Here is a 22707-nt window from a genome sequence, read left to right on the forward strand (position 1 = left end):
CTGCAACCCAACAAGAAAGACACAAACTTCAGAGGATAATTAGAACTGCAGAAAAAATAATTGCTACCAACCTGCCTTCCATTGAGGATCTGTATACTGCACGAATCAAGAAGAGGGCCGTGAAAATATTTACAGACCCCTCGCATCCTGGACATAATTTTTTTCAACTCCTACCCTCAAAACGACGCTATAGAGCACTGCACACCAGAACAACTAGACACAAGAACAGTTTTCCCCCGAAGGCCATCACTCTGCTAAACAAAGAATTCCCTCAACACTGTCAGACTATTTACTGAATCTGCACTACTATTAATCTTCTCATTGTTCCCATCACCCATCTCCTCCCACTTATGACTGTATGACTATAACTTTTTGTTGCTATCATTAAGGGTTAAATTGCAACCTGTGACCATCATTTGTGTTGTAAATGTTGTACCTTGATGAAGGTATCTTCTTTTTCTTTTATGTACACTGAGAGCAGATGCACCAAAACAAATTCCTTGTGTGTCCAATCACACTTGGCCAATAAATTCTATTCTATTCTACTTTGGGTCATGAAACAGTCTTCAAGAAAAGGCACCCGGATGAGGGAGAACCAAGGACCCCTCCTCAAGTTGAACTATTTCGGATCTCCTTACCGGTTTAATTCGTGAACCATGGATGTGTCTCGGTGGCCCCTCATGACCATCTGCTGCTCTTTCAATTGCTTGGCGACCTGTAACAACACCTGGGTGTCAGAGGGAGGATGCTGGGCTTGGCGTCCCCGAGGGAGAAACCGGGGAGCAGGTGCCGGGTGGGGTGGGGGGAGCGTAGGAGGAGGAGGAGGAGGAGGGAGGGGGGGAAAAGAGACAGGAAACCACCTACGTCTTTGGCAGAAGATCCGGAGACTTCGATCCACGTCTTGGAGAAAAAGGCACAAGAGCCCAGCATAAATATAATGTACACGATCACGTGGACCGGATCCTCGAAGATGGCCCCCATGGATTCCGGGGGGGAGAGGTAATAGCAGAGACCCCCCACCGGATAGGAGCGCGCTGGGCCGCCCCCGCTAACGTCCTGGGGAGGAAGGAGAGAGTGAGAAACCTGAGACACACACACACACACCCTCTGGAGATCCCCAAAGTAAAACATGGCGGCTCTGACGGTCATATAGACCAGGGGTCTCCAAACTCGGTAACTTTAAGCCTGGAGGACTTCAACTCCCAGAATGCCCCAGCTGGGGAATTCTGGGAATTGAAGTCCGCCAGGCTTAAAGTAGCCAAGGTTGGAGACCCCCTGATAGAGACAATCCTTGACTTAACGACTTATCCAATGGAGCCCCAAGGTTTACTTATTTATTTATTTATTTTTATTTATTTATTTGATTTTTATACCGCCCTTCTCCCGAAGGACTCGGGGCGGTGTACAGGCAAAAATAAAACAGGTAATACAATGTACAATTTAAAATGCAAATTAAAAAACTTATTTTAAAACTAGCCTGAAAAGTTAAAATATATAAAAAACTAAAACCCCATTTAAAATTAATTAATAGAAAAATTTAAAATTAATAAAATTCAATTCAAGCCAGCCCCGGGCGAATGAAAAGATGTGTCTTCAGTTCGCGACGGAAGGTCCGAAGGTCAGGTATTTGGCGTAAACCCGGGGGAAGCTCGTTCCAGAGTGTGGGAGCCCCCACAGAGAAGGCCCTTCCCTTGTTGAGTTTGGGCCCATTTCACGAGTTTTGCCCCCTTTTTTGGGGGGCCACTGTTGTTACGTGAATCGTGCGATGGTTAAGCAAACCTGTCTCTCCCCCACCCACCCCCCGCGTTGAGTTTGCTGGTCAGAAGGTTGCAAAAGGGGATCTGTGCCAGTCGTAAGTATGAGTCAATTGCCCCATGTCTGAATTTTGATCAGATGACCATGCTGCTGCTGTGGTCCTGGGTGTGAAAACGGTCACAAGTCTCCTCTTTCAGTGTCGTCGTAACTTTGAACAGCCACTAAACCAAGGGTCTCCAACCTTGGCCACTTTAAGACTTGCGGACTTCAACTCCCAGAGTCCCTCAGCCAGCAAAGCAGGGGGCTCCAACCTCGGTCCCTTTAAGACTTGTGGACTTCAACTCCCAGAGTCCCTCAGCCAGCAAAGCAGGGGGCTCCAACCTCGGTCCCTTTAAGACTTGTGGACTTCAACTCCCAGAGTCCCTCAGCCAGCAAAGCAGGGGGCTCCAACCTCGGTCCCTTTAAGACTTGTGGACTTCAACTCCCAGAGTCCCTGAGTCAGCAAAGCAGGGGTCTCCAACCTCGGTCCCTTTAAGACTTGCGGACTTCAACTCCCAGAGTCCCTCAGCCAGCAAAGCAGGGGGCTCCAACCTCGGTCCCTTTAAGACTTGTGGACTTCAACTCCCAGAGTCCCTCAGCCAGCAAAGCAAGGGTCTCCAACCTTGGTCCCTTTAAGACTTGCGGACTTCAACTCCCAGAGTCCCTGAGTCAGCAAAGCAGGGGTCTCCAACCTTGGTCCCTTTAAGACTTGTGGACTTCAACTCCCAGAGTCCCTCAGCCAGCAAAGCAAGGGTCTCCAACCTTGGTCCCTTTAAGACTTGCGGACTTCAACTCCCAGAGTCCCTGAGTCAGCAAAGCAGGGGTCTCCAACCTTGGTCCCTTTAAGACTTGTGGACTTCAACTCCCAGAGTCCCTGAGTCAGCAAAGCAGGGGTCTCCAACCTTGGTCCCTTTAAGACTTGCGGACTTCAACTCCCAGAGTCCCTCAGCCAGCAAAGCAAGGGTCTCCAACCTTGGTCCCTTTAAGACTTGTGGACTTCAACTCCCAGAGTCCCTGAGTCAGCAAAGCAGGGGTCTCCAACCTTGGTCCCTTTAAGACTTGCGGACTTCAACTCCCAGAGTCCCTCAGCCAGCAAAGCAGGGGTCTCCAACCTTGGTCCCTTTAAGACTTGCGGACTTCAACTCCCAGAGTCCCTGAGTCAGCAAAGCAGGGGTCTCCAACCTTGGTCCCTTTAAGACTTGCGGACTTCAACTCCCAGAGTCCCTGAGTCAGCAAAGCAGGGGTCTCCAACCTTGGTCCCTTTAAGACTTGCGGACTTCAACTCCCAGAGTCCCTGAGTCAGCAAAGCAGGGGTCTCCAACCTTGGTCCCTTTAAGACTTGCGGACTTCAACTCCCAGAGTCCCTGAGTCAGCAAAGCAGGGGTCTCCAACCTTGGTCCCTTTAAGACTTGCGGACTTCAACTCCCAGAGTCCCTGAGTCAGCAAAGCAGGGGTCTCCAACCTTGGTCCCTTTAAGACTTGCGGACTTCAACTCCCAGAGTCCCTCAGCCAGCAAAGCAAGGGTCTCCAACCTTGGTCCCTTTAAGACTTGTGGACTTCAACTCCCAGAGTCCCTGAGTCAGCAAAGCAGGGGTCTCCAACCTTGGTCCCTTTAAGACTTGCGGACTTCAACTCCCAGAGTCCCTCAGCCAGCAAAGCAGGGTCTCAACCTTGGTCCCTTTAAGACTTGCGGACTTCAACTCCCAGAGTCCCTGAGTCAGCAAAGCAGGGGTCTCCAACCTTGGTCCCTTTAAGACTTGCGGACTTCAACTCCCAGAGTCCCTGAGTCAGCAAAGCAGGGGTCTCCAACCTTGGTCCCTTTAAGACTTGCGGACTTCAACTCCCAGAGTCCCTGAGTCAGCAAAGCAGGGGTCTCCAACCTTGGTCCCTTTAAGACTTGCGGACTTCAACTCCCAGAGTCCCTCAGCCAGCAAAGCAAGGGTCTCCAACCTTGGTCCCTTTAAGACTTGTGGACTTCAACTCCCAGAGTCCCTGAGTCAGCAAAGCAGGGGGCTCCAACCTCGGTCCCTTTAAGACTTGTGGACTTCAACTCCCAGAGTCCCTGAGTCAGCAAAGCAGGGGTCTCCAACCTCGGTCCCTTTAAGACTTGCGGACTTCAACTCCCAGAGTCCCTCAGCCAGCAAAGCAGGGGGCTCCAACCTCGGTCCCTTTAAGACTTGTGGACTTCAACTCCCAGAGTCCCTCAGCCAGCAAAGCAGGGGTCTCCAACCTTGGTCCCTTTAAGACTTGCGGACTTCAACTCCCAGAGTCCCTGAGTCAGCAAAGCAGGGTCTCAACCTTGGTCCCTTTAAGACTTGTGGACTTCAACTCCCAGAGTCCCTCAGCCAGCAAAGCAGGGGTCTCCAACCTTGGTCCCTTTAAGACTTGCGGACTTCAACTCCCAGAGTCCCTGAGTCAGCAAAGCAGGGGTCTCCAACCTTGGTCCCTTTAAGACTTGCGGACTTCAACTCCCAGAGTCCCTGAGTCAGCAAAGCAGGGGTCTCCAACCTTGGTCCCTTTAAGACTTGTAGACTTCAACTCCCAGGGTCCCTCAGCCAGCAAAGCAAGGGTCTCCAACCTTGGTCCCTTTAAGACTTGTGGACTTCAACTCCCAGAGTCCCTCAGCCAGCAAAGCAAGGGTCTCCAACCTTGGTCCCTTTAAGACTTGTGGACTTCAACTCCCAGGGTCCCTCAGCCAGCAAAGCAGGGGTCTCCAACCTTGGTCCCTTTAAGACTTGTAGACTTCAACTCCCAGGGTCCCTCAGCCAGCAAAGCAAGGGTCTCCAACCTTGGTCCCTTTAAGACTTGTGGACTTCAACTCCCAGAGTCCCTCAGCCAGCAAAGCTGGGTCTCAACCTTGGTCCCTTTAAGACTTGTGGACTTCAACTCCCAGAGTCCCTCAGCCAGCAAAGCAGGGTCTCCAACCTTGGTCCCTTTAAGACTTGGACTTCAACTCCCAGAGTCCCTCAGCCAGCAAAGCAGGGTCTCCAACCTTGGTCCCTTTAAGACTTGTGGACTTCAACTCCCAGAGTCCCTCAGCCAGCAAAGCAGGGGCTCCAACCTCGGTCCCTTTAAGACTTGTGGACTTCAACTCCCAGAGTCCCTCAGCCAGCAAAGCAGGGTCTCAACCTGGTCCCTTTAAGACTTGTGGACTTCAACTCCCAGAGTCCCTCAGCCATCAAAGCAGGGGGCTCCAACCTTGGTCCCTTTAAGACTTGTGGACTTCAACTCCCAGAGTCCCTCAGCCAGCAAAGCAGGGTTCTCCAACCTTGGTCCCTTTAAGACTTGTGGACTTCAACTCCCAGAGTCCCTGAGTCAGCAAAGCAGGGGTCTCCAACCTTGGTCCCTTTAAGACTTGCGGACTTCAACTCCCAGAGTCCCTCAGCCAGCAAAGCAAGGGTCTCCAACCTTGGTCCCTTTAAGACTTGTGGACTTCAACTCCCAGAGTCCCTGAGTCAGCAAAGCAGGGGGCTCCAACCTCGGTCCCTTTAAGACTTGTGGACTTCAACTCCCAGAGTCCCTGAGTCAGCAAAGCAGGGGTCTCCAACCTCGGTCCCTTTAAGACTTGCGGACTTCAACTCCCAGAGTCCCTCAGCCAGCAAAGCAGGGGGCTCCAACCTCGGTCCCTTTAAGACTTGTGGACTTCAACTCCCAGAGTCCCTCAGCCAGCAAAGCAGGGGTCTCCAACCTTGGTCCCTTTAAGACTTGCGGACTTCAACTCCCAGAGTCCCTGAGTCAGCAAAGCAGGGGTCTCCAACCTTGGTCCCTTTAAGACTTGCGGACTTCAACTCCCAGAGTCCCTGAGTCAGCAAAGCAGGGGTCTCCAACCTTGGTCCCTTTAAGACTTGCGGACTTCAACTCCCAGAGTCCCTGAGTCAGCAAAGCAGGGGTCTCCAACCTTGGTCCCTTTAAGACTTGGACTTCAACTCCCAGAGTCCCTGAGTCAGCAAAGCAGGGTCTCAACCTTGGTCCCTTTAAGACTTGCGGACTCCAACTCCCAGAGTCCCTGAGCCAGCAAAGCAGGGGTCTCCAACCTTGGTCCCTTTAAGACTTGCGGACTTCAACTCCCAGAGTCCCTCAGCCAGCAAAGCTGGCTGAGGAACTCTGGGAGTTGAAGTCCACAAGTCTTAAAGGGACCAAGGTTGGAGACCCCTGCCCTAAACGAATAGCTATAAGTCGACTTACAACAGTTCATTTAGTGACTATTCAAAGTTACAAAAGCACTGAAAAAAAGTGACTCATGATCGTTTTTCACACTTACGACCATTAACAGCACTCCCCACGCTCATGCGATCCAAATTCAGACGCTGGACAATTGACTCGTATTTATGACGGTCACAATGTCCCCTTTTGCGACCTTCTGACAAGCCAAGTCAAGGGGGAAAGCCGGATTCACTTAATGACCATGCTACCAACTCAACAAAACTCCCTTAACAACAGCGGTCAGAAAAGCCGTATAAAAGTCACTCCGCCGATGTCTCGCTTAGCGACGGAAATCCGGGGCTCGATCGCGGTCGTTAAGCCTAGGACCGAAGCCTGCGTTGTGGCTACTCACCGCCCACTGGCCGAGTAAGTTGACTAGGAAGTTGCCGCTGAAGCGCACAGAGAGCATCTGGGAAATGACGTAGAGGTTGGAGACTAAGGCAGACTGGAGAATGATGGGGATATTGGAGGTATAGAACAGCTTGATGGGGTAGCTGCTGTACTGACCCCGGTAGCGAGCAGACTTGATCGGGAGATCAACTCGGAATCCCTGCGGGGGGAAGAGGAAAAAAGGGATCACAGCTGGCAAAGCGGGTCTCTCCGTTTGGAGAAAGTCTTCAGGACCGGCTGATTTCTTCTCCCGCAGGGCGGAGTCGGGAAGATCCCGCAACTAAGCTGCAAACTTTTACATGAAGCCCTTGCAAAGTAGAAGCCAGGATTAAAAAAAAAAAAAAGATCGGAAATCTTGAGTAAAAGTCTGTAAGAGTTTCTCAGTGTTGTGTCTCGCCCAATCTCACCGCAGCCGGGGCCTTCTTATCTGCTTCCGAACGCTGAGGAATGTCCTAGTATGCCTCCCGGCCCCAGCCCTGGCTCCATGCCCAGACAGGCTGAAGAGGAAGAAATACCTCCAGCCCCCAGCTCTGGCTCCATGCCCAGACAGGCTGAGGAAGAAGAAGCGCCTCCAGCCCCCAGCTCTGGCTCCATGCCCAGGCAAACGGAGCAACTAGACCCCTCCCCCTCCTCCACAGCATGTGAGCCTGAGGAAGGTCAATTACCAACAGCTGCAGACTGGAGTGACCCTCGCTTCAGGAGAATTGATAGGCGGCGGCGTCAGAAGGAAGGGAGGGGCAGGCCTGGATAAGTGCTGAGTCATGGAGCCACACCCCATGGCCTATATAAAGGATCTGCTTTCTGGCATTCTCTGAGTCAGGCAAAGTCTAAACATATCTTGCTGAAGTCACTTTCTGGTCTCCTGCCTGCCTTGAGAACTTTGCTAGGACTTTGGCAGAGCTGCAGAGGCACGCCTGATTCGGATTTCCCTGACCCGGCCATCAGCGGAGGAGTGGGACACGACACTCAGTCCGCCAGGTCGTGGTTGTCCCAGAAGTTGGGTTTTTTTCCCCCCAAGAGGCAAGTGGACTTTCTGGGTTTTTTCCTTTGAAGACATTTCGCTTCTACTCCAAGAATGACCAGCTGTTTGCAAGGAGTATCAATCCTTCCCTTCCCCACCATCCATTTAGAGCTGAAGAAGCTTCTTGGATGAGAAGGGAAACGCCTTCAGAGAAAAACCAGAAAGTCCAGCTGCCTCCTGAAAAAAGCACCTTTGGGACAACCATGACCTGGATGACGAAGAATCTCTACAGACTTTTAGCCGTACAATTTCGGATGAAGACCCTTGGAATGGTGTGGGAGTAGGAACGGATTTCCAGAGGGGGAAAAAAATTGCACACTACAGGAACCATTTGCACCACTCAGGTGACCCTGAGGACACAGAGAAAGCTCCAAGTGGCCTCAACGATCCTCTAAAAGGATTCAAATGACCAGCTGTCTGCAAGGAGTATCAATCCTTCCCTTCCACACCATCCACTCAGAGTTGAAGGAGCTTCTTGGATGAGAAGGGAAACCTCTTCAAAAGAAAAAATAAGAAAGTCCAGTTGCCTCTTGAAAAAAAAAACACTTGGGAAATCTGGAGCGTTTTTTCCCCTTTTCTGGGCCAGCTACGATTCCTTCTCCGTCACTGAGATAACTTGCAATGGCACCTGACAAATTTCTGTAGCGCTTCCAGCTTCTTTTGACTTCGGCCATGAGCTCTAGGTAGGGAGAACTAAGTGGCCTTTGGTTCGCCCCATTTGCCAGTTTTACAACAAACTAGAAGGTGACCGAGATCAAAGGTTCGAAGCTGAACCCGTCTCTTTTTTCTCCGTATGTCGTGAGAGGGAGGGGATCCTTAAAAACAGCCTCGTGATACAATACTCTGTTAACTAAAGCAAACACTGAGCACGTTTCGTGAAAAGGATGGGGCCGAATTTAGCTCTGATAGAGAGGAAATCGGGACAGAAGGGAAGATCTGTAGCTCAGGGTTGAAAGGAGCTGGTCCTGGGTGCCCTCTGAGCTTGGTGGGTTTCTTGCAGACGTTTCATGACCCAAACTAGGTAACATCATCAGTGCTAGAAGAGAGTGGGGTTTACAGGGAGGAGGAGGAGGAGGACTGTGGGGTCCTTGATGCTCTCTAAGCTTGGTGCGTTTCATGCAGATGTTTCACTACCAAACTAGGTAACATCATCAGTGCTAGAAGGGAGAGGAGGAGGAGAAGGAGTGTTGTGTCCCACCCCCCACTCCAACGCACGAGTCAAGGAAGTCCGTGGCAAACTTGGCAACGAAGCCTCTGCAGTTTGCCAAGTTCCTTCAAGGTTTATCAGGACAGGCAGGAGTCCAAGTTGTGACTTCAGCGATAGGGTCCGATATCAGCAAACTCGATAAGACTTTGCTTGACTCAAGGTTGGAATGCCAAAAGCAGGTCTGTTATATAGGCTGTGGGGTGTGGCTCCATGACTCAGCATTTATCCAGGCCTGCCCCTCCCTTCCTTCTGCTGGCGTCGCCTCTCAGATCTCCGGAAGCGAGGGTCCACCCACCCTGAATTGTTTTCAGCTGGATCTGCTGTCAGTAATTCCAGCACCTGGCTGGCTTCCTCTGACGGCTGAGCCAAAGGAACACACGCCGTATGAGTGAGGTTTATCGGGCTTGTCCATTCACTTCTGGAATCCTCTCCGAGCATGGGGCCAGGACCGGGGGCTGGAGGCATGACAGGCCGTTCATCTTCATTATCAGACTCGGAGTCTGATAACAGACCCGGTTGGAGACGGGAGGGCCCGGCTGAGGAGAGGAGGGAGGACGAATCACAACAAGGAGGAGAAAGAGGAGAGATGAGGAGGAGGAGGAAGGAGGATGATTGTGGGGTCTTTGGTGCTCTCTGAGCTTGGTGGGTATCTTGCAGATGTTTCAGGACTCAACAAGGTAACATTATCAGTGCTGGAAAGGAGTGGGATTGGAGGAGGAGAGAGGAGGAGGAAAAGGAGGAGAGGAGGAGAAGGAGAGGAGAAAGAAGAGAGAGGAGGAGGTGGAGAGAGGAGGAGGAGAATGGCTTTGGGGTCCTTGGTACTCTCTGATTTGAATTGTTTCCTTGCGGACATTTCATGACCCAACTAGGTAACATCATCAGTGCTACAAGGAAGTGGAGTTGGCAAGGAGGAGGAGGAGTTGTGGGGTCCTTGGCGCTCTCTGAGGTGGGTTGTTTCCTTGCAGACATTTCATGACCCAACTGGGTAACATCATCACTGCTAAGCCCCGAGCTCAGAAAGCGCCAAGCGCTCCACAAAGTTAAAATTAGAAAGAGTTTCTAATTAGAAAATTAGAATTGGAACGATAAACAACTCTAGCCAGGGGTGTGAATTTAGGACCCGTCTCTCCTATGCCTGACTCTCATTTCTACTTCTGAAACAATCGAAAATGATTTTGGTTGGATTTTAGACCCAACCGAAACGTTTCATCGCATTTCCTTAACACAACATTTTTTTCACATCCCTCCAACCCCCCCCCAACCCCCCCCAACCCCGTGGGCAGACGTCCCTTACCTGAAAGTATATGACGACGGCAAACACAAAGACGGTCGCGATCAGGTTCATGAGATTTGGCAAGTTCTGGCGGTAAAAGGCTTCCCGCAGAGCGCGGACTTTGTCGGTGCGGGTGGCCAAGAGGTGGAACAAGGCAATGACGGCGCCCTCGAATTCCGTACCTGGATGGACCCCCCACCACAAAAAAAACCCACCACAAATCAGGTCACAGAATTGGCAACAGGTCTGCCCTACGAACACCGCAAAGACAGCCGAAGGGAAGTCATGCAGAATTCAAGAAAGAAAAGGAACAAAACGGGAATTATAGGCCGTCCTCGAATTACAACAGCTCCCTTCGGAGGCATCGAGGGGAAAAAAAGGGACTTACGAGCCATTTTTCACCCTACAACGATTGCTGTTGCAGTGTCCTGCAGTGGGGCCAGGTGATCGAAATTCAGACGCTCGGCAACTGACTTGCACTTATGACGAGTCCCGGGGGAATGACGTGATCCCACTTGGGCGACTTTTGGATCGGCAAAATCATTGGGGAAGCCGGATTCCTTGAACAACCTTAACAGCTGGGAGCCATTCCCTCAACAGCCGCGGCGAGGAAGTTCGTAAAATAAATGGGGGGGGAGGGGAAGCTCCCTTAACAAATGCCTCACTCAGCGGCGGCAATTTGGAGCTCCGTCGTGGTCGTAAGTCGAGGACTACCTACAGTGGGGTGCTGTAATTATTGAATGACAGGGAGTTGGTAAGTTTAAAATGAATTGTGCTTAAAGTCTTGCAGGAACACACTTTAACCCTTCCCTCCCCTCCGCCCCAAGACTCACCAAGCAAAGTTTCATGCAAATCCAGTGCTCTTTTTCTAGTGAAAAAACATGCATGCAATGTGGACAAACGTGGACAAATTCTCACAACCAGTGCCGAGAAAAAAGAAGGTGGCGTATGAAGGCAGGTCTTCCAGAACAGGGGTCTCCAACCTTGGCAACTTTAAGACTTCAACTCTTGTTGAAGACTTGTTTCCCCGCTACACACTCCTGAGGATGTGGGGTGAGGGGGAAGAAACTATCTAGTCCAGGGGTCACCAACCTTTCAGACCTCGGGGACCACTAAATTCATCATTTTAAATCCCAAGGAGCACTAATATGATTTTTTTTTCCAAATTATTTTTCTGCAGACCACCAAATTTTTCTCGCGGACCACCAGTGGTCCATGGGTTGGTGACCATTGATCTAGATCAGGGGTCTCCAACCTTGGCAACTTTAAACCTGAAGGACTTCAACTCCCAGAATTCCACAGAATTCTGGGAGTTGAAGTCCACAAGTCTTAAAGTTGCCAAGGTTGGAGACCCCTGTTCCAGAATATTCCTTTGGGGACGCCCTAACCCGGTCCCCGCTTCCTCAGCAGCATCAAGAGCACCCACTACTCAAACACCCCTCTCCCTTCAGTGGAATGTACACATTACTTTTGCAACGCTCTGTGGGAATATCTGAGACAGAGAGAGAGAGGAGGAAGAGCTGCAGGCCGACGGGAAGATAAGGGACATCTCGGCCCTCGGAAGGAACCGGGGTTGGGGGATGGATGGAAAGCACCACAGAAGGGACCCTCTCCCTAATTCCTGGAAAGGAAAGGTGATGGGGAAGAAGAGGTGGGCTTTCAGATTTTAAGGATTTCAGCTTTCAAGGACTGCAGATCACAAAGAGCAACGAAGGCGATTAGGGGACTAGAGGATAAAACATATGAAGAACAGTGGCAGGAACTGGGTATGTCTAGTTTAATGAAAAGAAGGACTAGGGGAGACATGATAGCAGTCTTCCAATATCTCAGGGGTTGCCACAAAGAAGAGGGTGTCAAACTATTCTCCAAAGCACCTGAGGGCAGGACAAGAAGCACTGGGTGGAAACGAATCAAGGAGAGAAGCAACCTAGAACTAAGGAGGAATTTCCTGACAGTTAAAACAATCAGTGGAACAACTTGCCTCCAGAAGTTATGAATGCTCCAACACTGGAAATTTTAAAGAAAATGTTGGATAACCATCTGTCTGAGATGATGTAGGGTTTCCTGCCTGGGCAGGGGGTTGGACTAGAAGGCCTCCAAGGCTCCTTCCAACTCTGTTCTATAAACCCTGATCAATTAATTAACCGGTGGAACAGCTTGCCTCTAGAAGTTGTGGGTGCTCCATCACTGGAGGCTTTTAAGAAGAGAATGGAGACTTGTCTGAAGTGACGTAGGACGTCAAAGGCTCCTTTCCAACTCTGCTGTTCTGTTCAGATTTGTAAGACTGTGACTTTACAATGCACTCAGGGCTTTGGTTTCTTATCTGGACTACCTCAAAGAGCTGCCAATAGTTCTGGAACATTTGACATAATAAAGCAAGAGTAGTGCAGTGGCCTACAAGAGGGAGTTCTCGCCTCACAATCAGGAGGCTGTGAGTTTGATCCTAGGTAGAGGCAGATATTTCTCTCTCTGGGCACAATGAGAATATTATCTGCTGAACAAAACTCCGCACTGGCGACAGGGAAGGGCATCCGGCCATTAAAACGCTCTGCTAGCTCCATTCAGTTCCCCAGACTCCACCCCGCAAGGGATTATGGGGGGTGGTTAAAAGATGATGATGATCTGACGTAATAAAATAAAAGGTGTTTCCATTCTGTCAATGACAAAAACGCACCGGCTGTCAGAAGCCTTGGAAGAAAAACACGAGACGAGAAACGCAGAGAGAAGCAGAAAAGAATGAAGAGTGGGGAACAGTGGAAGCAACAATAGGAAATATATTATAAAGGAGAGAAAGAGAAACTCTATGAAAGAGAAAAGAAAGCAATCCGAGAATTTGGACAGTGTAGCTTATCCTGAAGTTTAGCTTCACGGTGACCAATTTATTGCCAATTAGGACCAGGTCTGCACCTCTGGATTTTAAAAATAATTCTAATTTTGGGGCCCAATTCTTCAGCTACCTTAAATCAAGCCGATATTATACAGGTGGCTCGTTCGTTTAGTGATTGATTAATCTTACAAAAAGTGACTCATGACCGTTGTTCACACTTAACGACCGTGGCGGCATCCCCAGGGTCGCCTGATCAAAATTCAGACGTTTGGCAACTAACTCCTACTTATGACCGTGTTGCAGTGTCTTGGGGGTCGTGTGATCCCCTAGTGGCCTTCCGACCGGTAAAGTCAACGGGGAAGAAGAGATTCACTTAACGACCGTGGGAATCACTTCATAGCTGCGGGGATGCGCCTAACCACTTCAGCGAGAAAGGTCGTAAAATGGGGGGGGGGAGAGGGAAAGCTCACTTAACAACCATCCCGCTTAGCGACAGAAACATTGGGCTCAAAAAAGGTCGCTAAGTCGAGGACTGCCTGTAATGGGAAGGTTACAGGCATGCTTCGGGGATGGCATGCTAGAGGATTCATCTAGCGGAGGTGTTTTGGTGGTTGCGATCGTTGTGAAAGCAAGATTTGGTCCACTGTGCCACGGAATTTCCTTCTGAGATAACGGCAACATGACAAAGAGACTAGCAGGTAATTTAAGGAGCGTTTCTAGATTTCGTATCTGGATTCCCCAGGAATTCTAGAGCGTGAGACCCGATTGAAGGAGAGTTTTCCAAAATTTCGTGCTCTGCACCACACTTAGCGTTTCAGTAAGGGGGTTTGTTTTTTTTTGTTCACAACACTCCTAGGTTTGTAGTTCATGCGGTGTTGGACGGAGGTTGAGAATCACATGTTATTCTGTAGCAACCCCCCCCCCCCGATGAGTTCACTCTGGTACCCCAGTTTGGGAAAGTTTCTGGAATGGGGAAGCCTCCTACGCCCACCTTGCTGAAAATAAAACCTTTGCCACCTTTTGCCCAGCCGTGAAGGAAAGATGGCCAACTACCGTATTTTTCGGTGTATAAGACGCACCGGAGTGTAAGACGCACCTTAACTTTGGGGGAGGAAAATCAAGAAAAAAAGACTTCTGCCTCTGCCTACCAGCATCAGGATCAGCGGCGTCCTCACTTCCACCTCGATTTTGATAACGGGAGCGGCCTGGGGAAGCGCGGAGGTCGGGACTTGCTTAGCGAAGCAGGTGCTGCACCAGGGGGCAAAGGGCAAGGTGCTGCCACCCTAAAACACTGTTGCCGCGATCTCCGCTGCCTGGAGATCTCCGCTCCCCCTCCCCCAGTTCCAAAAACGGGGTGTGCAGAGGCAAAGAAAGAGCATCGCGTTTTTGGGCAGTTCTGGGCAGCAGAGATCGCGTCAACAGTTTTCGAGTGGCAGCGCCTTGCCTTACACCTCCTGCGCAGTGCCCAGCAAGCCACCAATTCTCCAATGAGGCTGAGGCATCAGTCAGACATGGGTTGCTACAGCCGGATCCGCCTAGAGACTGAGTCATAGTTTTTTGACCACGCCCCTTCCTCCTTCCTGTTGGGCCCAGTTTTGACTCAGTCTGCCTGGGGAGAAGCCAGCAGATCTGGCTTCCAGCCCATTTCTCTTCGATTCGTTCAGGGTCACTGTGAGTTTTTTAACCAAAAAAATGACTTTTTTCTAATCAGGAAACATAACAGTCTACCAGGCTTGCTTCAGTCTAGCAGAGCCATACCGGTCTACTTGCCTTTTTTTGGGAGGCACCGGTCTACTAATTGCCTTTTTTTGGGGAGAGCGCACCGGTCTACCTTCTTTAAAAAACAGAGGCACCGGTCTACTAATTGCCTTTTTTTGGGAGTGCACCAGTCTACCTTCTTTAAAAATAGAGACACCGGTCTACTAGCCGCCTACAGCGCTGATCAGCTGTAGTGAGGCCCTTTGAAGCGCCGCAGCAGATGCAAGACCGTTTTCATGAGGACGCGCGGCTGTGCAACGCACAGAGACCGACAACCTCCGAAGGGTGGGGGGCGGCAGGTGGGTGGGGCTACATTCGGTGTATAAGACGTACCCAGATTTTCACCCTCTTTTTGGGGGTAAAAAGGTGCGTCTTATACACCGAAAAATACAGTAGTTCTCCAGATTCCTGTCTTTCTTTTTTCTTTTTTCTTTTTTTTTTGCAAGACAGGGTGATCTAGGCCAGGGTTTTCCAAACTTTTCCAGGCTGTGGAGCTTGGTTGAGGAAAAACAAAAATCCTGGCACTCCTGATTCAAGAGACAAAAAAAATGTAGGGATGGAAAATGGGTTGTGTCTGAGTGAATTTGGTGGGCATATGTGTGTGGGGGGGAGAGAGAGTTGACTATAGCTTATCAGGGAACCCGTATGTTCTTCTGGAAGTGCAGAGTCCTCTAGAACCCAGTTTATGGCGTCTCTTAGAACACAGTCTTTGGGTTCTCTAAATGTAGTTTGTAGGGTCCTCTAAAACATAACTTTGTAGGGTTCTCTAAATGCAGTTTGTAGAGTCCCCTAGAACAGTTTGTAGAATCCACTATAACTTTGTAGAGTCCTCTAGAACATAACTATTGTGTCTGTGGCCCCCTGAGCCGCCCCCCCTGTCAGAAAGTCACTTGGAAAGTGAGGGGGAAGGGTCATCAGGATTTACCTCGGGAGCACCGGCTTCCCTGGCTCAGCTCCAGGAGCCAGAGGCAGGCCAGGTGGAGGAGATAACAAGGCCTCCGTCCCCTGACTCTTTCCCCCTCCCAGGCCACGCCTCCAGACCCAGCTGATGGCAATCAGGCCTAGCTGGACCCTAGGTTTCATAGGCAGGAGGCGGGAACAACAGAAGCAGGGGTGGGGCAGGCCTAGGAAGTGCTGAATCATGGAGCCACACCCCACAGGATATAAAACCAGCGAGGGCTGCTATACCACTTGGTGGCAAGCAAATCAACTGCTTAACCAGAGCTGAAGTACTGTTTGTTCCTGGGTGACTCACTGGCATCAAGGGAGATAACAGAGTCACTTGGCAGACGCTTGCTAGTTTGCTGCCAGAGCTGATAGTGCTGGCTAATTAAGCCATCGCTCAGACGGAGGCGAGGGGGGACAGAACAATAACTTTGCAGGGCCCTTTAAACGGAGTTTTTAGGGTCTCCTAGAACACAATTTGTAGGGTTATCTAGAACAGAGTTTGTAGGGTCCTCTAAATGCAGTGTGTAGGGTCCTGTAGATGACCTCCTGAAAACCCCCGACCTAGAGCCGCCTCTCGTGTCCGGTTCTAGGCTGCTCCCCGCAAGAGGGGCTGACAAAGCATGCAACCGACCGAGGCATCAGCCGTGAGGAAAAAGTACTGTACCTCTGCCCGTGTTAATGGTGGTGGGGCTAAAAGCCTTCCAAACAATCGTTTCGCAGATGTTGGTGGCAATGAAGAGGGAAATGCCGGATCCCAAGCCATAGCCTTTCTGCAGAAGCTCATCAAGCAGCAGGACTATCAAGCCAGCAACAAACAACTGTGGAAGGGGGGAGGGGAATTCCAAAAGGTCCGTAACTCTGTGCCCCCCCCCAAAAAACCCTCCCACTTTGCTTCGCCCCTCCGTGAAGCGGCCACGGCCCTGGGCTTCGCTTGCCCTGCCGACTTCGGGGCGCCCCACCGCTCACACCCCCGGAAGTCCTGCAGATGCCACAGTCCTGAGTTAGGCTAAGAGCTGAGAAAAGCTAAATCTTGACTTGCATTGAACACAGGTCCTCAACTTACAACAATTCACTTAGTGACCGTCTGAAGTTATGACGGCACTGGGAAAAAAAAGTCACTCGGGATCGTTTTTCACACTTGCGACCTTCGTAAGCATCCCCAGGATCACGGGATCACAATTCAAGATGCTTAGGATCGTTGCTACGATCGTTTCCCCGTAATTGGAGCTCAAACGAACACCAAGCACATTTTTTTCTGAGAAGGATGTGACGGAGTTTTAGATCTGATAAAGATGAAATGTTACAGAAGGGGATACCCGTAGCTCAGGGTTGAACTCTGGGGTTTGTGGGTGCTCTCTGAGCTTGGTGGTTTCCTTGCAGACATTTTTATTTTTTTTATTTGAATTTATATCCCGCCCTTCTCCGAAGACTCAGGGCGGCTTACACTGTGTTAAGCAATAGTCCATTTGTATATTATATACAAAGTCAACTTTATTGCCCCCAACAATCTGGGTCCACTTAACACATGTCACACTTAACAACGGAAATTTTGGGCTCAGTTGTGGTCCTAAGTCGAGGACTGCCTGTAGTTCATCTGGCCAAGCTCGATTAGACACCCAAGGACTCTGCCTCTTGGCTGATGGCCACAGGCCTAAGGCGGCAATAGGAGCGGCCCTATTTGTCGCTTTTCTAATTTTATTTATTTTACCATTTCCTGGCTTTTCCTATATTTCCCGTCCAAGGGTTAATCTGATCTGCTTGGCTTCTGAGTTCTGAGCAGCAGGCCAGGTCCCGTCGGTCTGAACTCTGTAAAACTTTTGATTATGGAAACCAAGTTTTGCTAATTCCAGAAGTTCCTTGGGAAAAAAAAATTTTTTTTTTGAGGTTGGCAAAACTTGTTAACTATCTCTCCTTTCACGGGTCTTTTGTTTTTGATGGGAGATCTAATCCTAACCCTTCAGTAGTGCATATTAAATTGTAAAAGAGACCAATTTTACACTACTCTTTAAGAATTCCTACCACACAAAATTCCAGGTTTAGAATTTAGGGGTATACACAAAGGTTAGGTTACTTTTGATTTTTTTTTTTTTACACTGCTGGTCTTTAGGCTGATACCTTACAAAGGACTAATAAAATTAATTTTATTTGGCCTGGGGGAGCAAACCCAATTCATTAATTCAAAACATCGATACTTTCCTTCTGTTATACTGAAATTTACAAACTGGCCATTGTGTTTTAGGTTTTCGGAGGCGACTCAAGCAAGATGTGCAACTCTGTGAAATCAAATTCATCCAGGATACGTCATGCCTATTTTTAAATGATCTGAAAAAATTAAAATTACTTGCCTAGAAAGTATTTTTTGGAGCAATTTAAAAAAGCATAATTTGTGCAAAGTTTTTAACCTGTATTTTAACCTTCCTTCTTTCAGTCTCAAGAACATAATGGCATTTGATTTGAGCACGTTATTATTTTAAGATTAAAAGATACAAATTAAACATCCCAAAGCTTTTTTTTTTAAATCAATATATTCAGAAAAGAAGAAATGTTAGATCAGAGGTAAACACGACACATGAATTTTCTGAAGCTGCTATTGGCGGCGTAGGAGAACTAAATTGAAATTATTTTTTCTACTTGGAAACATGACTGGTTAGAGAAGACAATACAATTTAAAAATGGTGCCGTCCAGAGTTTGGGACATACAGGTACTCCTTGATTTACATTTCATTTAGTGACTGTTTGAAGTTACAACGGTATTGAAAAAAGTGACTTAGGACCATTTTTCACACTTACAACCGTTCGGGCGTCCCCATGTTCACGCGTTCGAAATTCGGATGGTTGGCAATCGGTTCATAGTTATGACGGCTGCAGTGTCCCGGGGTCATGTGACCCGCTTTTGTGACCTTCTGACCAGCCACGGGGAAGCCAGATTCACTTAACAACCATGGGACTAACTTAAAAACCTTGCCTTATACACTGTAAGCCGCCCTGAGTCTTCGGAGAAGGGCGGGGTATAAATGTAAACAAAAAAAAAAAAAAACTGCGGGGATTCAGTTAACAAACATGGAAAGTCGCAAAATGGGGGAAAAAGTCACTTCACAGACTTAGCGATAGAAATTTAACTTAGCGATAGAAATTTTGGGGTTGACTGTGGCCGTAACTCAAGGACTACCTGTACATATCTTGCCGTTTTCAAATCGACTTGCCTGTGTCTGGCATTATAAACCCTCCCTGCCTCCTCGCCCCACAGATTCATCGGGAGCTACACAAACATCTTAAGAAGGGCCCAGCGATTAAAAATCCCGGTCTCTTTGTGAAATTGAAGGACGTACCTGGATTATAATCAGAAGACAAATTCCGGCCCCCATCTCGGAAGGATCCCCATACATCCCAGTCATGACGTATACAATGGCCTGGCCAATAGTAATAATCATTCCAAACACTGAAACGAGAAAAAGAAAGAAGAGAAGAGAGGAAGTGGAGCGCAGGATTGGACTGCGGGGTCCTCGGTACCCTCTGAGTCAGTGGGTTTCTTGCACGTTTCGTGATCTGACTAGGTAACATCATCAGTTGGAAGGAAGAGGAGGAGGAGGAGGAGGAGGAAGGGAAGAAGGTCATCCTTGGTGCTCTCTGAGCTTGGTAGTTTTCTTGCGGACATTTCATGACCCAGCTAGGTAACATCATCAGTGCTAGAAGGGAGTGGGATTTGTGGAGTGGAGGAGGAGGAAGACTGCAGGGTCATTGGTGCTCTCTGAACTTGGTAGTTTTCTTTCAGACATTTCATGACCCAACTAGGTAACGATATCAGTGCTAGATGTGGGGTGGAGGAGAAGGTGGAGGACGACGACTGTGGGGTCCTTGGTGCTCTCTGAGCTTGGTGGGTTTTTTTGCAGGCATTTTATTATCCAACTAGGTAACATCATCAGTGCTACAAGAGAATGTTTTTTGCAAAGTGGATCAGCAGGAGTAGCAGTAGCATGGTAAGGTCCTTAGTGATCTCTGAGCTTGGTTGTTTTCTTGCAGACGTTTCATGACCCAGCTAGGTAACATCTTCAGTGTTAGAAAGGAGTGGCGTTATACTGTATATAAACAGAGAGCAAACCCTATTCCCTTCTATCACTGATGATGTTACCTAATTGGGTCAAGAAACATCTGCAAGAAAACAAGCAAATTCAAGAGAGCACCAAGAACCCCTCTTCCTCCTCCTCCTCCTCTCTCTTCCTCCTCCTCCTCCCTTCTAGCACTGATGATGTTACCTAGTTGGGTCCTGAAACATCTGCAAGAAAACCACCAAGCTCAGAGAGCACCAAGCACGCCACAATGGTTCCCCTTTGTTACAACCACACAGGCTAAAGTACTCAATTTGCTGCATTTGCCAAGGAAAAAAAAGAGGAAGGTTTTATCTGGGGACCCGAAAGTAATACTCACGCTTCTGAGCGCCGTTAAACAGGGCTCGGTCTTTCGGCGTATCACCCACTTCGATGATTTTGGCTCCAGCCAGGAGCTGCATGATGAGGCCGGAAGTCACAATGGGGGAGATGCCCAACTCCATTAAAGTGCCTGTAGAAGGGATGGAAGGAAGAGAAACAAGAAAACGGATTTTTAATAATGGTGTTTTCTATGAAAAAAATTCTTAATTATATCCTTAAAAATCTCAAAAGGGCCAATTCGTGGTCTGTCTTTCCAATTAGGCTATCTCTACATCCGTGTTTCTCAATCTTGGTAACGTTAAGAGGGGAAGCCTGGGGAATTCTGGGAGTTGAAGTCCATCCCTTTTAAAGTCAGGCAGGAAACCCTGTACCATTTAAGACACATGGTTGTCCAATCTCTTCTTAAAAACTTCCAGTGTTCGAGAATTTACAACTTCTGGAGGCAAGTTGTTCCACTGGTTAATTGTTCTCACTTTCAGGAAATTCCTCCTTAGTTCTAAGTTGCTACTCTCCTTGGTTAGTTTCCATCCATGGCTTCTTCTTCTGCCCTTCAGGATAATAGGTTGACCCCTTCTTCTCTGTGGCAGCCCCTCAAGTACCGGAATGCTGCTATCCTGTCCCCCAGTCCTTCCTTTCATTAAACGAGACCAGGGGTCAGCGACCTGCGGCTCTAGAGCTGAATGTGACTCTTTCACCCCTCTGCTGCGGCTCCCTGGCACTCAAACTATGCGACACAACCGCCAATGTGCGACAGCCGCTGGCAGATGATTTATTGAGCTTTTCAACCCCTGGTAGGCCAACCATGGATAAATCCAAGAAAAGTTTCAGAAGAAAACAGAACATTTAATTCAACTACATATATATATATAGACGAGAGGTCGAACGACTAGCCTTGTGGTGCAACCAAAACAATCTGGAACTGAACACACTCAAAACCGTAGAAATGGTGGTAGACTTCAGGAGAAACCCTTCCATACTTCCACCTCTCACAATAGTAGAGAACACAGTATCTAGAAACCTTTAAATTTCTAGGTTCTATCATATCGCAAGATCTAAAATGGACAGCCAACATCAAAAACATCATTAAAAAAGGACAGCAAAGAATGTTCTTTCTGCGCCAACTCAGTAAGCTCAAACTGCCCAAGGAGCTGCTGATCCAATTCTACAGAGGAATTACTGAGTCTGTCATTTGCACCTCTATAACTGTCTGGTTCGGTTCTGCAACCCAACAAGAAAGACACAGACTTCAGAGGATAATTAGAACTGCAGAAAAAATAATTACTACCAACCTACCTTCCATTGAGGACCTGTATACTGCACGAATCAAGAAGAGGGCCGTGAAAGTATTTACAGATCCCTCGCATCCTGGACATAAACTGTTTCAACTCCTACCCTCAAAACGACACTACAGAGCACTGCACAACAGAACAACTAGACACAAGGACAGTTTTTCCCCGAAGGCCATCACTCTGTTAAACAAATAATTCCCTCAACAATGTCAAACTATTTACTGAATCTGCACTGCTATTAATCTTCTCATCGTTCCCATCACCAATCTCTTTCCACTTATGACTGTATGACTGTAACTTTGTTGCTGGCAATCCTTATGATTTATATTGATATATTGACCATCATTTGTGTTGTAAGTGTTGTACCTTGATGAAAGTATCTTTTCCTTTATGTACACTGAGAGCATATGCACCAAGACAAATTCCTTTTGTGTCCAATTACACTTGGCCAACAAAAATTCTATTCTATTCTATTCTATTCTATTCTATTCTATTCTATTCTATTCGCTAGTTTTGTGGCCGCCCAAATAATAGTCAGGCACGGGAAGGGTTTTGTGGCTCCCGGTGTTTTTTTTTCTGTGGGAAACGGGTCCAAATGGCTCTTTTGAGTGTTTAAGGTTGCAGACCTCTAAACTAGACATACACTAGACCTAGAATGAAGCTCACCAACCTCTGTTCGATGCAAGGATGACTCTCATCCAGTAGAAGGGATCCGCGGAATCCGAGGACATTATTCCAAATAATGGTATCTACAGGAGTCACAACAACATTAAGGATGAATAAAAAAGCTGATTTTTGAGAAAGGCGCATACAAGCACTGAATGGTTTTAGACTAAAAAAAAGTCCACACAATTTTTTGACAGAGATTCTTCAAGGATGTGTAACTGTCAATGTGTAACTGTCAACTTACGACCCCAGAGGAGCCCAGAATTTCAGTCGTAAGTCATTGTGGTTGCGCGCTGCGGCACCACGTGACCGGACTCAATTTTATGACTGCTTTCAACGGTGGTTGTCATGCAAATCACATGGTGGTTAAGCAAATCACGAGGTCGTTAAACAGATAAAGATTCTTCCGAATGGGCATTTTTTGCTGGAAATTGTAATTTTGACCTGTCCTTAAGCAAACTGGTTGTAAATTGAGGAGTACCTGTATTTTATTTACTTACATGGTATCTGCTTGAAAACATGAGTGTTTGACATGCTATAATGTACTAAGAACCTCCAGAGCACAGACAGTTAATATTCTAAAACACTCCGAGGTTTTTAAAGCCCTGCATTACTTTTGAATCAATGCAATAATCCTTAATACATCCCAATTTTCTTTTTTTCAAGTTAGCTTTCATTACGACAATGCCAGCTATCCGGAACAGCCAGTATCTCTTTCAGCTCCCCAAAGTTAGCATGAATATTTTTAATTATGAGCCACAGGAATGATTTAGTTATTTAGAAACATTTATATGCGATGGACCCCATTAGCATTTCAATGCAACTTACAAAAATACATCGACAGCAGAGAAGAAACACAGAATGCAAAACTAACAGGTTTTTTTTTTAACCTTAAAGCACTAAG

The 22707-nt window shown here is 48.2% G+C and overlaps 1 protein-coding gene across 2 annotated transcripts in view; it reads right to left on the reverse strand.

Moving 5' to 3' along the window:
- Nucleotides 1–22707, reverse strand: part of SEC61A2 (SEC61 translocon subunit alpha 2) — a 33161-nt gene that overhangs the window by 2268 nt on the left and 8186 nt on the right. The window contains exons 4-11 of one of the 2 annotated variants that reach the window (XM_058190759.1): nucleotides 21808–21886; nucleotides 19847–19978; nucleotides 18751–18860; nucleotides 16086–16239; nucleotides 9910–10070; nucleotides 6350–6547; nucleotides 865–1056; nucleotides 639–715 (exon numbers count right to left, since the gene is read on the reverse strand). In XM_058190759.1, coding sequence (XP_058046742.1) covers nucleotides 639–715; nucleotides 865–1056; nucleotides 6350–6547; nucleotides 9910–10070; nucleotides 16086–16239; nucleotides 18751–18860; nucleotides 19847–19978; nucleotides 21808–21886 — 1103 coding nt within the window. The remainder of the gene's footprint in view (nucleotides 1–638; nucleotides 716–864; nucleotides 1057–6349; nucleotides 6548–9909; nucleotides 10071–16085; nucleotides 16240–18750; nucleotides 18861–19846; nucleotides 19979–21807; nucleotides 21887–22707) is intronic. The other variant, XM_058190760.1, reaches the window with a different exon arrangement.

Source organism: Ahaetulla prasina, chromosome 7 (genome assembly GCF_028640845.1).
Source record: "Ahaetulla prasina isolate Xishuangbanna chromosome 7, ASM2864084v1, whole genome shotgun sequence".
Classification (NCBI taxonomy): domain Eukaryota; kingdom Metazoa; phylum Chordata; class Lepidosauria; order Squamata; family Colubridae; genus Ahaetulla; species Ahaetulla prasina.